The sequence below is a fragment of the Pogona vitticeps genome, chromosome 4, assembly GCF_051106095.1.
Source record: "Pogona vitticeps strain Pit_001003342236 chromosome 4, PviZW2.1, whole genome shotgun sequence".
In the NCBI taxonomy this organism is placed as follows: Eukaryota; Metazoa; Chordata; class Lepidosauria; order Squamata; family Agamidae; genus Pogona; species Pogona vitticeps.
Genome location: NC_135786.1, coordinates 198,704,826 through 198,720,443, shown reverse-complemented (window position 1 = coordinate 198,720,443; position 15,618 = coordinate 198,704,826). Strand labels below are relative to the sequence as shown.

The window sequence follows — 15,618 nt, the reverse complement described above, 5'->3', positions numbered from 1 at the left end:
TGCGACCACAGGTGGCCATCCTGATTTATACCCGCCTCCAGAACCCACCGGTCCACTTACCATGTGGTACATGGCATGCATGGCAGGTTTCCTTGTCAGTGTGCCAATTGTGGCAGTAGCCTGGCTGCCGCAGTCCCACCTCCCAGCTCAGCTAGCTATTCCGGCGAAGGGCTGGGATGATGTGCCTCCCTGCTGACCCACGGAATGGCCTGTTGAGCAGGGAGGCAGGGCTTCAGCAGTCAGGCTATTGCCGCGATTGGTGCCCTGACAATGACATCACCCATGCATGCTGCGTCCTGCACCATAAGTGGACCTTAATGGTTCTGAGGACAGGTGAAAATCGGGCTGGCCACCTATGCCAGAATCCCATATCTTGAGTCACAGCACATGATCTTCCTCAGTTGCTGATTTCTCAGTCACCTATTTCTGAGGAATGTGAAAGGGAATGTAGGTTAATTGTAGAAAATACACATTTCCTTTAATGTTTAGTTTGACATTAAATCTATTATTAACAGCCTCAGATTCTCTGAATCTAGGCCAAAAGTGGATCTTCTAGAAGAAATGTCAATCATCACTCGAAACATTCCTTTCCACGGTGATCCATCAACTCTGGGCAGTAAGTGCACTGCCTTCCATACCCCCCCCCCCGACTACAGTGGGGTACTGTCTTTTCACACATTTTTGGCAAAATCCTATAAGGCCCAGTTTCTGGCTTCTATGGGAATTAGGTCTAATCAGGGTCATAGGTTTCTCCACATATAGGAAAAAAGGGAAGCATTTGCTTTTTGACAACCCTGGCAACAGTTATTTTGTGATTTTTAATTATTTTCTTTGGATGGAAAAACAGGCTTGTTGTCCTTGACTTCTTGATCTAAATGGAGAGGAGCATGATGTAAAGTGAAGATCTACAACCTTTATATCAAACAAAACACATTTGCAGATGTAGTCATTTTTCTTACATGCCACAAATACCAAGATAGCAACATAAAACGTAACAAAAAGGCTAGTCTGTTCCTGATTTATTTGACAGGCTGCTAAACAGCTATTACACTGGACACAAATCTGCAAAAAACAGAAGTTCCATTTTGGTGGTGCCCTCTTAAAATGTGAAGACAGAGGTATTACAAAATGCTGCAAACATGCATATGCACTGGTCTCAAGAAGACTCACAACTTTTATTCTTTTGGCCAAAATCCTGTTGTATAGTTAATGTTTGCTGGCTATTACTGAGCACTCACTTGGTTTTTCAGGAGGAAAACCAAGTGAGTCAACCAGGCATTCAAGAGAAAGTTAGACAGCCATGTATCAGATCTGCTTTTATCTGCATTTCTGCATGGAGCATGGGGTTGGACTTGATGGCCTTCTAAGCCTCTTCCAAGTTCATTATTCTGTGATTCTTTGAGTCTATGTTTCTACAGCCATATCTAATGTCCACTAAGAAACACTGCTGTTGGATGAAGTCAATGGAAATATCACTGAATGTTTCTACTGACATACTGAAAAGAAACTGTGCATTACTGTATCAAAAAAAGACCATGCACCAAACCACAAAGCTGAACATTTTAAGGGCAAAACTTACCAGACTCAGCTTAGGGCTGGCTTGAGGGCTGTGCATAATTGGATACTTATCACTCCCACAGAGCCTGAGAACCTCTTGGTTGTCACAGCCTGTTCATTGGTTCTATTAGAGTATGCAGGCAGTAAAAGAGAAAGGTGGATATGCAGCCACCATATCCTCTATCCACTTGATGGCCAGTGTAAGATTCTTGCGTGGGGAAAAAAACCTCAGTGAAATGAATGGATGTGGTGCAGAAGCAATTCTGAGTGGAGAGCAGGCTATGTTCTTTAAAGTGATTTCTAAAGTGATTTCTTTAAAACATTTCTAAGTGTTGCTAAAGTATTACTTTGGTAAGAATTTTTATACCATGTGTAGTATGCATATTTTAAAAAACCCTAACCCATCACCAAAAAAATAGTTTTGCTCCACCAAAGGCTTAAATAATGTTGAGCCATTTTTTCTTGCAAAAATCTTCTGCATATGAGAGTAGCACTGATAATCATCTGGAGAAACCTGCAAAATATTGGAGAAAGGTTGATGGGAGAGTATATACATGGTTTGGAACTAATAAGAAGGGTGAAAATTCTTCCATTTAGAAAAAAATAGGGCTGCTAGAAATAGGCTGTTGTTTAAATAATACAGCTGGCCATCAATAAGAATCATGCTCCACCCGGCACTTCAGGAAATGAGATTATGATACATTTCTTTCTCCTGAAAGATGAAAAAGGATATGGCATATGGACAGTATTTCAGTGGATTCATAGGAGATATAACTGTTTTTATTCCCCAGTTACTCAAATATCATCTAAATAGCGGTCTTCCAGAACAGCAAGTGTTGTATGATTTGAGAATGGACTAATTGGTGGGGTAGGTGACACAGAGAGTTTGGCCTCTGCTTTCAATGTGTAGTGCCATCACATAGCTCAGCCATGCTGAACACCATTTGGCAGTTACCTAATCTGACCCCTGGAAAAGCCAATGACTTACAGTGGAGGACCTCAACCAGGAGGCAAAGAGGTCCTGGGGGTCTAAACCACCCGATTCTGGGAAGTAACAATGTCCATCCAGAGGTGAAAAGCAAAATATCCCAGTCAGCCTTTACTAGGGAAAATTGTGCACATGATGGTACCACTCACAACTGAATGTAGCACTGAGATTTATTTATTTATTCTATTTACATAAAATTAAGCAAAATCAAGCTATTCTGGATGGTTTGCAATGTCAAAGTAAAAAAAAGCAGTCAATAATATCATCAAGGAAAAGTCAGCCATGCAACAGAATACCACAAGAGGCGTAATTTTCAAATCAAAGGTGGAGCAGGAGGCATGAAGCTCAAGCAGGGTTGCATGGAAAGGATTCTCTGTAAAGCAACATTTCCAGTAGCCTCTATATGGAGATAGGGAACCAGGTGCAGCTCAACTGGGATCTGATTCAAAAATATTGGTGCCACGGTGGAGAAAGCCCAGCTTCTCATAGATGATTTCCTGTCCTCCTTTGGAGTGGCCACCCAAAAATTCATGGCCTGGGAGGATCTGGTGAGGTGGGTAGAGGACCTTGGGAAGAGGTGCTCTGAGAGGTAGCGTGCTCCAAACCATGCATATTTAAACTATGTATATGCTGTACTTCTCCTGAAGGATCCAAAGCAGCTTAAAGTATAAACACAAAGTTAAAAGACAAATAATAAATTATCACACTATTTTAAAAGTGCTAAACAAATATCATATTAAAACTCATAATAAGAACAATATTAAAGGCACAAGTAAAACACAGACTAAGATGTAGAATGTGGAGATATGGAAGACAATGGAAAACTGCTGCATTGCATTTTCCAACTACATTCATCATGACTAAAGAGAAATATAAAAAGCCTTCGCGAATACACTATACAAAGACTCTAAAGAGATGGCCAGAGAGTATTCTGCTGAAACACTGTTGAATCCTACTCTCTCTCATACTAGAACTGATGAAGGGCTACACTGGTCTTGACTTAACTTTGTGCTGGCATAATGATTATGCCTCTGAGATCAGGTGGGGGGTTGGATCTAATATAATTCAGCTCCTGCCTTTCCTACCTTTTTTGGGGGGGGGCTTCTGCCAGCTGATTTCAGCCCGCACAGGGGCAGTTGTACTGCCAAAAAAGCTTATGGATATTCCAGTCTCAGTACAGGTAGTATATCTTTGAGTTAAGATCACATTGATCAATGCTTCAGCTGATAAATGGCAAGATCAAGTGTGGGAGTTCCCATTATGGCAAAATTAATGCTTTATATTAGAACAATAGCAAAACGGACAAAGACATAACAGATTTGTGGGAATATTGCCAGGCTTTATTAAGTTTAGCAGAAGGATACAAACCAACCAAATATAATATTTTAATTGAAATCTGCCAGCATAACTGTTAACAGAGCACAGACTCTGACTCTTGTCCTCTGAAGATGCCGGCCACAGAGAATGGCAAAATGTTAGGGGGGAAAAAACCTTAAGAACACAGCCAAAGAGCCCGAAAGCAAATATAAGAGATGACTGGGTGTTTTTTGTTACAAATTGTGAGGTATTTTTTTAAAAAAAAAATAAGACAAATATTAAGAAGAATTATTGGTTGTTGTGGGTTTTTTGGGTGGGAAAAGCTTATATGAAGCATCTGTAAAAGTAGATACACCTTTCAGCAGCACTATTGGCTGCCAGACATGCCAGACCAGGATCTCTGTCCTAATTCGCCAGAGCTTCGAATTGGTGCCAGCAGGCTCAGAGAGGCCCCCAAAAGGGGTAATGAATATAGACGAATATGAACGGATTGACAAATAAAATCAAGGAAATATTCGTCAAGCCATATTCGTTCTGATTTAAAATTTTACAAATACGGATTGACGAATATATGACAAATCAGGTATATTCATCAGAAAAACATCCGTTTTTATATTCATCCCCATTTCTAGTTTAAACACTCATTCACTCTCCTGCACACCATACTTTAGTCCATATCTGGGCTGTGCAAATCCTTCCAGCAACACAGGCTGTCACTATCCCTGGGATCAAAAGTGGTGTGACACTGATCCTTTTTTTGCCTCTGGCAGAAACAGTAACTCCTTCCAGGTAACTGCATCACTTACGAATGGTTCATCATTACATCTAAGCTTTATTCTAATGGTAATGGCTTCTCAAGGGTTTTGAGCCAGAGGCTCTTTCAGCCCTACTTAGAGATACTAAGGATTGAATTTAGGGCCCTTTGCAAGCACACCATGCCTTTCTCCAAGAAAGAGCTCCTTACCATCAATGTTAGGATGCAAAAGCCGTGTAGGAGTAGAACAGAACTAGAATTGCTTTGCACTCTTCTTAGTTCTTTGCTGGAAAACATTTCATTTGCCATTTTCCCTTTTTTCCAGTCACTATAAAAGCAAAGGAACAGGACTAATTTTAAAAAAAGAAAGAAAGAGGGGGGAGCTAGCAACTCTTAAATACACATAATTTGGCAGTTCTTTTCTTTGTCTTTTCAACTCTGGTAGAAGGAATGTAAAGGCTTGCTTTAGATGTCCTCACTTTCATGGAAATAAAAGCTGTATCTTCCCCACTCACTTTTAATCAGTATAATTACACTTTAGAACTACTTCACATTAATTTTCTTGTTAACTCAATATCACCATGGCACCTGTTAAACTGCTAAGTGTTCTCCTTTTAAATATCTAGTACTTATGGCCCACAGTGCATGTTATATGGAGATATTCAGGACCTGTGACCTGCTCTCATTCCACATCACTCCTGGCAATATGCAGGTTTAAAAAACAGCTATCAATTCTTGTTTTAGTTCATTGGGGAGATGCAGATAGAGAAGGAATACCCACGCAGCGTCTCATTAAAACAGAAATCTGAGACACAGAAAATGTTGAAGGAGTGCCCAGCTTGAGACAAATTCAGAATCAGGACCATATGTAGGCTGCTACATTGATAGATCAATCAATCAATTGATGTTAGACTTGCTTGGGCACGTTGTGAGAATGGCTGATGGTCGGATTCCAAAATATCTCCTGTATGGAGAATTAGTGCAGAGAAGCCACCCCCGAGGGAGACCACAGCTGTATTACAATGACATCTGCAAGCGGGATCTGAAGGCCTTAGGAATGGACCTCAACAGATGGGAAACCTTGACGTCTGACCGTTCAGCTTGGAGGCAGGCAGTGCATCATGGCCTCTCCCAGTTTGAAGAGACACTTGTACAGCAGGCCGAGGCAAAGAGGCAGTCCCAGAACAAGCAAAACCAGGGAGCTGGACAGGGGACAGATTGTATTTGTCTTCAATGTGGAAGAGATTGTCACTCTCGAATTGGCCTTCTCAGCCACACAAGGCACTGTTCCAACACCTCCATACAGAGCACGTTACCATAGTCTCTCAAGACTGAAGGATGCCTACACACAGAGTTTTTGTATTCTTTTTCTATCATGAATTATAAAGTTAATCTGGAGACAAATTTTGTGCTGCTTGCTCTTGGTGTCAACATTTCTAGTTACTGTTCTGCTCAGAATAAGAGGATTTGCGGAAATCATCATTTGACACACAACAATTTATGTTGGCTTCACTAGTATAAAGTGTTGTCTTCTTAACAATCAGTTTCCTTGTGCTACCATATGCTGCAATTAATGTCTAATTCTATGTTTATGATATGTTTATGAATTGATACCAAAATATAAAAGCAGAAAAAATTGCTCTCAATGTCAGGTTGCACGAAAACTAATTTACAGAACACCACATGGGAATCAGTATCACCATGCTCCTTATCTTCCTTGTTGGTTGCATCATTCTTCTAGAAAACTAATATTGCAGGTTTTCTGTAACAGTTCCAGGAAATAGACTTCCAAAAGTGATTTATGATCTGCATATGTACGTTAATCCAAAATGTTGGAATACATGACAGTATTTGTTTTGCACACAGAAGACAAGTCTGAAGAACAGATTTTCCCTTCCCCCACAGCTGCCAGAAGGTGTTGGGGAACTGACCAAGTGTTTGCATCAGGACAGCAGGAGGAGTCAGGAACCGCTAAATTTTGGAGTAGTGAAGAAACAGTGCAAGATTCTTCCACCCAGTTTGAGATATCTTTTCCTCCCTGACCCACTGCAGCACTATAAGACATAATTCACATTGTTCTGTACATCTCATCCAATCGTCTGGCAAGGCCTTCTATAGCATCAGGGAGCTACAGCAGGGAGGAAGGGAAGACAATGATCCATTGCACAAGCTGTCTTCTACTCATGTAAAACTAGAAGCTGAGGAATTACATTTTTGAATGATACCTGCCAACATCCAGAGGTAAACAATAACAGTTTAAAATTAATTAAGGTAGCTAGTGGAGTTCTATTTTGGGGATATGTGCAACTGGAGAGTAACTCAGTTTAACTTTTATGTAAACTTAAACTATACACTAAATTATATATTAACATTTAGATAAAAGAACTTAAGTTGCAGTTTGACCGTGCAGCTTATAAAGAAGCTGACTCACCAAATCCGCACTGTAGTATGATTTACTACATGAAGCAACATGATTTCAGCCAACATAGTTCTCATTTTCCCCAAGTATTTGTTACCAGTCACAGCAGCAAAGTCTGGTGGGGACAATAAATAGTGTAATCAGAGAAGATACAGAGGAATCCTTATATGTGGTGTGGACATCTCAACACAGTTGTTACTGCTTCTCTACCAGTTGATGCAGATCTGTCTCTTAGACTCTAGGTTTTTGAAAGACACCTATAAAGCAGCAATGAGAAGATGCTGTTCAAAGCAGGGAAATAGCGGGTCAGACTATTTTGCCTTTCTGTACTTTTGCTCTGGAACCTGATCCCTCAGCTGCTTTTTCCTACCACATGGCAAACAAATGGCAAACCTTGGCTTGCAATGCAATGGCAGGCTTGAGGAAGGCAGGGGAAAATTGTAGATTGAAAAAGGTTAAATAACCTCTCCTTTTGCCCACTGCTATTCAGCTTAAAACTGTGCCCTCTCTGTGCCATTTTGCTGCTGTCTGGCACACGCTCAGCATCACAAGTTTCTACCAGATATGTAATGACTTTGTCTCTTTTAATAGGTTCTGTAAGGGGTTGTTGTTCTTTTAAGAACTGAGAAACCTAACCAGAAACTACAGTGGGAGGAAAGTATGTTCACCACAGGAAATGAAGCCTTCACAAACCATCTTCCACTTTCTCTAGAAAATGATTTACGGTTTCTAACTGTTTGACAGATGTCGGTGGTCATGCCACATACAAGATAGAAAGACAGAATGAGGTGTGATTTTTCATAGCCTAAATCTAGTTGTTACTTACAATTAGAGTAGACCCATTGAATCAGTGACTGAATGGTAAGTCAGCATTTAAATCTCATGTACTCAGTGGATCTATGTTAGGTAGGGCAGTGGTCCCCAACCTTTTCTGAATTGTGGACCAGTTGGGGGTGGGGCATCTGTGGGGCGGGGCACCTGTGCACATGCATGGGGTGGGTGGGGCACCCGTGCATTCATGTGGGGGGAATGCATGCATGTGTGCATGCATGGAGGGGACAGTAGGGGGGCAGGAGACCTGTCTCTGTGGCCTGGTCCTGCCAAGGCCATGGCCCAGTACCGGACTGCAGACCAGGGGTTGGGAACCCTGGAGGTAGGGTACCCAATATGGTGCAGTGGATAGAGTAATAGACTGAGACTCAGGAGACCTGGGTTTGATTTCCCAGCTTTGCAGTGGAAAATCACTGGGGTTTCTGTGGAACTGATAAATGCTGTTCCTTAAATACTTCATTTACCTTGAAAACTCTATTGGGGTTGCTATAAATCAGATCAGATAACAGATAATTTATGGTACCTCTTCAATACTGTACAAGGCAACAGCATAGAAACAATATAGATTTTCAAATAAAAGTTCCAAATTAGTGAAATTTTTACTGCTTCCTCTACAACACCTTTTGCAATTCCAGATGCATTTCTAAACAAACCTATTATAGTTTTTCCAGAGCAGGACAGAGGAATTCATTCTCTTACATTTTGCCTTCACAGACTGGAAATGGGAGCAATTTTGAGGCATTCATAGCTGTCTTATTTATCACCCAGGGAGGCTGCATAAGTGAGCAGGCTTCAAGGTCAGCAATACAGAAAAGATGCAAAGCAAATGCATTATTAGTGCTGAAAAGAACTGTACTGTGTGAAGAACTAACTGAAGGAACAAAATACTGAATAGAACAGACTCTGTAATAGGCAATATTGGCCAAAAGAGTGTCTAGGCTAATGCATAACGAATTTGAGTAACATGGTGTTGAAAAGAGGATGCCAAGCAGTGGGAATGACCCTGGAGAAGGGCAGTGGCAGCCTGCCATATACTAGGCAGAATGTAAAAATGACTTGTTCTGTGACTGGGTTTGGTATTCTGTTGGGCTTTTAAATTTTATGAGCACTTAGCTGCATAATTAAAAAGGATCATAGAGCAGACCAAACTGTGAGTGTGTATTGTAAGCATGCATGAGGGGGAAGACATAAACATGATGGCTAACAGTTTCTCTGAGAAACAACCAAAGGATTCTACAATACATTGCAATGTGCTAGTACTGTATATTCCAATATTCTGGCCTTGTATGAAATTCCTTGTGCTGTACTGAGGAAGTAAAGCAAAGCGTGATGCTTTAGTAGTAGTAGTGAACTGTTTCTCCAGTTGCGTTGCAGTATTCTATAAACAAGGAAATGCATATTATATTCTCTAAGTTTATCAGGTGCTAAGGAACTAAAGTGCAATATTATCCAGACATAAGTCCTTTCCAGTTGTTTGGAAATTAATTTTTACTGGCTGGTTAGAGCAGAGTGCTCCACCCCACCCCCTGGAAAAACAGCATCCGGTTTTTGTGAAGAGTACCTGTGCGGGATATAAATCAAACAAATAAATAAAATACATAAATCATGTGCTCCCATGGATAGCAGAGGTGCTCTTCTTTACATTCAGTGTTGGATCCAGTTCTATATCTTTCCGTTTTCTCTACCTTCCAGATGTGAAGTAATGCCCATATTCCAAAATCAATCCAATCTTTTGTCTGAGAAGCCTGTGCTGCAGGGTCAGAAGACCAGCAGTCGTAAGATCGAATCCACGCAATGGAGTGAGCTCCCGTCGCTTTGTTCCAGCTCCTCGCCAACCTAGCAGTTCGAAAGCATGCAAATGTGAGTAGATAAATTGGTACCACCTCAGTGGGAAGGTAAAAACAGTGTTCCCCAGTCACGCTGGCCACGTGACAACGGAAACTGTCTTCGGACAAGCGCTGGCTCTACGGCTTGAAAAATGGGATGAGCACCGCCCCCTAGAGTCGGACACGACTGGACTAAAAATGTCAAGGGGAAGCTTTACCTTTTTAAGAAGGAACAGTGCTTGGGATATCACCATTAAAAAGGAACCAGTTACGTTCTTTAGTACTTTGTTGCAGCCAGGTTGCTGTTGTCATTATCTTATTTGCTTGCAGAAGCAATTTGCTGTATTATTAGTATGCTGTGTTGTTGTTACCAATGCACCTAGAAATACCAGAAAATACTCTGTGCTTTGTTCCAGCAGTCCGTTCTTATACTGTATCTTGAAAATGCAAATATGAAAAGGTAAAATGCAATAATACTTCTTTTGCCACTGAGGGTCGAAAAGTGTTTGGCACAAAGCTTCAACATTCATGTCAAGATGCCTCTTAAAATATCCTGATACAGTTACTTTTGCAAATAGCTAGAAAACACATTACACCAAAATATAACTTTTGTAACAACTCATGGTTAGCTTTGAGATACTGTATAAATCAATCACATCCTTGTTGTCCAAAAAAAGTAACCAAGTAGAGGTAACTGCTTCACTTCTAAGAGTTACTGTCAATCTATGCAATAAAAGTGTATTGTTTAAACATCACAACACATGCTTTGAGATCCAAGTTAGCTGTGATAGAAACAGTTCCATATCACCATTGTATTTTACCCTACTCATTTTTCTCCTGGTAAACATTTGTCTACAAATTATGTTCAGAAAAATGATTGCGTTCAATGGCAAAAACTCTGCTCTCAGGATCATAAGTTAATTCAGGAAGAACCAACACCTCCCAGGAAGTAGAATTCTTCCCATTTCAGAGACAGCTGTAATGCTAGACTATTGACTATATTAATTAATTGACATTCTGAAAACATATTAGATGTGTAAATAATCCCATTACCACTTTGAATGTTTATGTCCTGTGCCTCTGTATCTTCACCACCACAACCTATGGCTTTTGCCAATATTGCATTTGCCATGTAATCCACAAACGCTCACACTGAAACAAATCTGTTAGTCTTAAACGTTTCACAATATTTTTGTGTTTACTGATGAATTTTTAAGAGACTTAATATGGCTACCTCTTGGAAAATTTCCCCAAGACTATTTTCTGTATCAGAGTTCAACCTGAGAAGAAAATTACTGAAGAAAGAGTCTGTAGAGGAGTAAATTAGGATTAGCGATGGAGTGGAGTAAAGTTCTGTGTTCCTCAATTATGCAACCATTCTATTTTTGAATGAAACCATTTCCATAGGCCAGCTGGATTATTAGGCAATGTGTGGTGGCTACAGAAGTGCATGGTAGAAACTTTCATTTCTGTTTTAGTTTCATTTTTGGGAAGTACCTCTTTTTTGTTTTGTTTTTCACTTACCCCCCACCCCCACCAGGGAGCATCTGTTTTGGGTTATTTTGTTTTATTTCTCCCCCATTCATTTTTCAGTGAGGCAAGGAGAGGGAAAGGAAAGAGTCCTTAATGGCTCTGCAGTGCTGGTGGCAGTGTCAAGACAAAAGGAGGAACAGAAACAGCTAGTTAGGTGGAGCAAGGAGGTGCACAGCGGCAGCAGTGAGGGAGGCAAAAGGAGAAGAAAGGGCAAGAGCAACACAACCTGTTCAACAATCCGTTGCAAGAGTAGCCCAATGTTTTCAGCATTTTGTACAAGGAGATACCCAGTAATCCCTTGTACAAGTGTTAAGCCTTGTTGGTTTGAAAGTGAAGCTCTCTCAGCTTTTGCAGTGGCAATCCAGAAATTGCACAACTCTGTTGGCAGAATGTCATGCTCTACATATGCAGGATTCTGGCCTTAGAACATCACCATCACAACTAATTTTGACCTGGAATTGTGCTTTACATTTGAACAAGTGACTGAGACAATATAGCTCTATATGCATAATCAAATGCCACTCATGTCCAGAACTTAGAGGCAATTTCCTACCAATGTGTTTCCCAGAATTCCATTTTTTAAAGAACAAAATATAACTAAGTTACAGTAAAATTTTAACTTAATGAGGAATAGCTCCATGTTTTGAGGTATAAATGTAATTGTTTCAATTGTTGTTTCAGGTGTTGCATGATTTCACAATTTAGGTGCATTTTGCACCATAGATCAGCATCTTGTAGCATTCTGATTTTTCGCTAAAAATAATTAATAGGGCCTATTAAAGTTAATCATGCATAATAAAAAAACAAAGTTTCTAACAGTAACTGTAACTAATTACTGTTGAGACCTTAGGATATAACTGCAATTACTTTTAAAGTAACTTCCCAAACTCTCTATTTCTAGCAAAGACTACATTACTTCACTGTGCATAGATAACCAAACAATATGTATTATAACAGCTTTATGTACTTCCCCAAAAATTATTACCTTTTCCCTTAACATGACTGGAAGATCAGCTCTGAAAACCAAGGTGAGACTAATGACTATAGAAAGGCTCTCCTTGTTAGCTGAATAAAGTGCCACATATTGTCTGTGTTCTGCTTTAGGATTCTGTGGCAGTGGTCTGATTCATGGTCTTCTTAATGGCTCTGCAGTGCTGTTTAGAACTTGAGAACTGAAAAGCCAAGCTAGCATTAAACATTTGGAAATGACTGCTGTTGCTACACACCAGGCAAAAAAATCACACTAGTGCAGTGTTTGTGGTTGGGAAAATAATACAAAATGCCCAGTTCGGGTCAGATAAAAACCTAGCTTCCAAAATTCAGCTTCACACTTCTGCCACCTTTATGTGTACATCATGCCCGGATTTAGCTGCATTGCTTGCTGTTGTTGTCAAGAATTCAGAAAAGGATTCAGGCATTATTGCTGTGATTATAATTAATTTCATTATCTTTCTCTTAGGAATTAGGAAGATTTAATACTTGAGAGTACTCTTTAAAACTAAAAAGAAGGCAAATCATAAGCCCTCCACTGTTGTTGTTACGTGCTCTCATGTTGCCTCAAATTTATGACAAACCTATGAATGAGCAATCTCCAAAATCCTGTCCTCCACAGCTGTGCTCAACTCCTGCAAACTCAATACTATGGCTTCCTTTAAGGAGTCTTATTTGTCTTCCTCTTTTCCTACTGCTTTCCTCACCATTATTGCCTTTTCCCGAGAATTCTGAATTCTCATGATGTGTCCAAAGTAGAACAACTTCAGAAAATTCAGACTTGATTTAATATAGGATTCATCCGTTTCTCTTTCTAGTAGTCCAGGGTATTTGCAAAGCTCTCTTCCAGCAGTGTACTTCAAATGAATAACTTTTTCCATTCTAGCTTAAAAAAAAACAACAAAACACTGAGTAGCTTTCACACCCATACATGGTGATTCATACAATAGGATGGATGATCTTGTTCTTGGTCTCCAGTGACACATCTTTTTTTTTCTAATTCCTTCATTGTTGCTTTTCTGAGTTTTCTTCTGATTTTCTGGCTGCAGTCTCCTTTTGGATTGATGAGTGAACCAAGGTATACAAAATCACTACATCGTTTTCTTCATTTTCAGCTTTAAATTTGTGTAGTTCTTCTGATTTTTAGCTTCTTAATGTTCAACTGCATTCCTGCTTTGGCACTTACTTCTATCACTTATGGTAGGAAGTCATTGCTGCTTTCTGCCAGTAAAATGGTGTCATCTGCATATGTTAAATTACTGATGTTTGGTTCCTCCAATTTTTACTCCTCCTTCATCTTGATCTAGTTTGGCTTTCTGTATATGTTCTGCATACAGACTTAACAGATAAGGGGATAAAATGCACCCTTGTCTGACACCTTTGCCTACAGGAAATCATTGTCTTTCTCCATATTCTGTCCTAATAAGAGCATCTTGTCTGCAATACAGATTATGCATCAGGACAATCAAGTGCTAACGTACACCAATTTCTTTCCGAACAACCCATAGCTTCTCATCATCCACACAGCCCACTAAACTAAAAATCAGTCCTCCACTAATCGAACCAATTAGTCATATACGCCTCATGGTGCAGTGGTTAAACTGCTGTAATGCAGCCAAAACTGTGCTCATGACCTGGGGTTCAATCCCACATAGCTGGCTCAAGGTTGACTCAGCCTTCTGTCCTTTTGGGTACTAAAATGAGTACCCAGTTCGCTGGGGGGGGGGCAATGTGTAGCTTGCATAATTAACTTGTAAACCACCCAGAGAGTGCTTGAATCGCTATGAAGTGGTATATATGCAGCACACTTTCCTTTTTCTTTTTCTTTTTCTTTTTTTCTTTTTTAATAAGTCCAGCATTTCAAATTTTCATCCAATTAAGAAAAACAATATTTTTTGTTTCAAGCCTCACTCCACCCTCAATGACAATTTGAAACATTGTCATTGAGGGTGGATTGGGGCTTGAAATTAGCAACACTTGCGGGACAGCAATTGCAAAGCCTTTTTTTTCCAGGAACAACATATGACTATTGGAAAACATAATCAAAGTTCATTGGGGGGGGGGAGATATATTTAGGTCATCGTCTAGTCGTTTAGTCATGCCCGATTCTTCATGACCCCATGGACCAGAGCACGCCAGGCCTTCCTATCTTCCACTGCCTCCCGTAGTTGTATCAATTTCATGTTGGTTGCTTCGAAGACACTGTCCAGCCATCTCATCTTCTGTCGTCCCCTTCTCCTCTTGCCTTCACACTTTCCTAACATCAAGGTTTTTTCCAGGGAGTCTTCTCTTCTCATGAGATGGCCAAAGTATTGGAGCCACAGCTTCAGGATCTGTCCTTCCAGTGAACACTCAGGGGTGATTTCCTTTAGAATTGATAGGTTTGTTCTCCTTGCAATCCAGGGGACTCTCAAGAGCCTCCTCCAGCACCACAATTCAAAAGCATCAATTCTTCGGCAGTCTGCTTTCTTTATGGTCCAAACTCTCACTCCCGTACATCACTACAGGAAAAACCATAGCTTTGACTATTCGGACTTTTGTTGGCAAGGTGATGCCTCTGCTTTTTAAGATGCTGTCAAGGTTTGTCATAGCTTTCCTCCCAAGAAGCAGGCATCTTTTAATTTCGTGGCTGCTGTCTCCATCTGCAGTGATCATGGAGCCCAAGAAAGTAAAGTCTGTCACTGCCTCCATATCTTCCCCTTCAATTTCCCTGGAGGTGATGGGACCAGTGGCCATGATCTTAGTTTTTTTGATGTTGAGCTTCAGACCATTTTTTGCACTCTCCTCTTTCACCCTCATTACAAGGTTCTTTAATTCCTCCTCACTTTCTGCCATCAGAGTGGTATCATCTGCATATCGGAGGTTGTTAATATTTCTTCCGGCAATTTAATTCCAGTTTGGGATTCCTCCAGTCCAGCCTTCCGCATGATGTATTCTGCATATAGGTTAAATAAGCTGGGGGACAATATACAGCCTTGTCGTACTCCTTTCCCAATTTTGAACCAATCAGTTGTTCCATGTCCAGTTCTAACTGTTGCTTCCTGTCCCACATATAGGTTTCTCAGGAGACGGATAAGGTGGTCAGGCACTCCCATTTCTTTAAGGATTTGCCATAGTTTGCTGTGGTCCACACAGTCCAAGGCTTTTGCATAGTCAATGAAGCAGAAGTAAATATTTTTCTGGAACTCTCTGGCTTTCTCCATAATCCAGTGCATGTTAGCAATTTGGTCTCGAGTTCCTCTGCCCTTCGGAATCCAGCTTGTACTTCTGGGAGTTCTCGGTCCACATACTGCTGAAGCCTCCCTTGTAGGATTTTGAGCATAACCTTGCTAGCGTGTGAAATGAGTGCAATTGTACGGTAGTTGGAGCATTCTTTGGCACTGCCTTTCTTTGGGGTTGGGAT

The 15,618-nt window shown here is 40.5% G+C and overlaps 1 protein-coding gene across 4 annotated transcripts in view; it reads right to left on the bottom strand.

Moving 5' to 3' along the window:
• Positions 1-15,618, bottom strand: part of LOC110089692 (uncharacterized) — a 48,259-nt gene that overhangs the window by 1,685 nt on the left and 30,956 nt on the right. Inside the window, exons 1-4 of one of the 4 annotated variants that reach the window (XR_013545418.1) lie at positions 9,552-9,702; positions 7,048-7,150; positions 4,827-4,944; positions 1,580-1,765 (exon numbers count right to left, since the gene is read on the bottom strand). Coding sequence is in view for 1 of the 4 variants with exons in the window: in XM_078393782.1 (XP_078249908.1) it covers positions 3,160-3,204; positions 4,827-4,944; positions 7,048-7,150; positions 9,552-9,576 (291 nt within the window). In the remaining 3 variants the exon portion in view is untranslated. Of the gene's footprint in view, positions 1-1,579; positions 1,766-2,701; positions 3,205-4,826; positions 4,945-6,547; positions 6,745-7,047; positions 7,151-9,551; positions 9,703-9,910; positions 10,079-15,618 lie in introns of those variants that run through there. The other 3 variants (XR_013545420.1, XM_078393782.1, XR_013545419.1) reach the window with 3 other exon arrangements.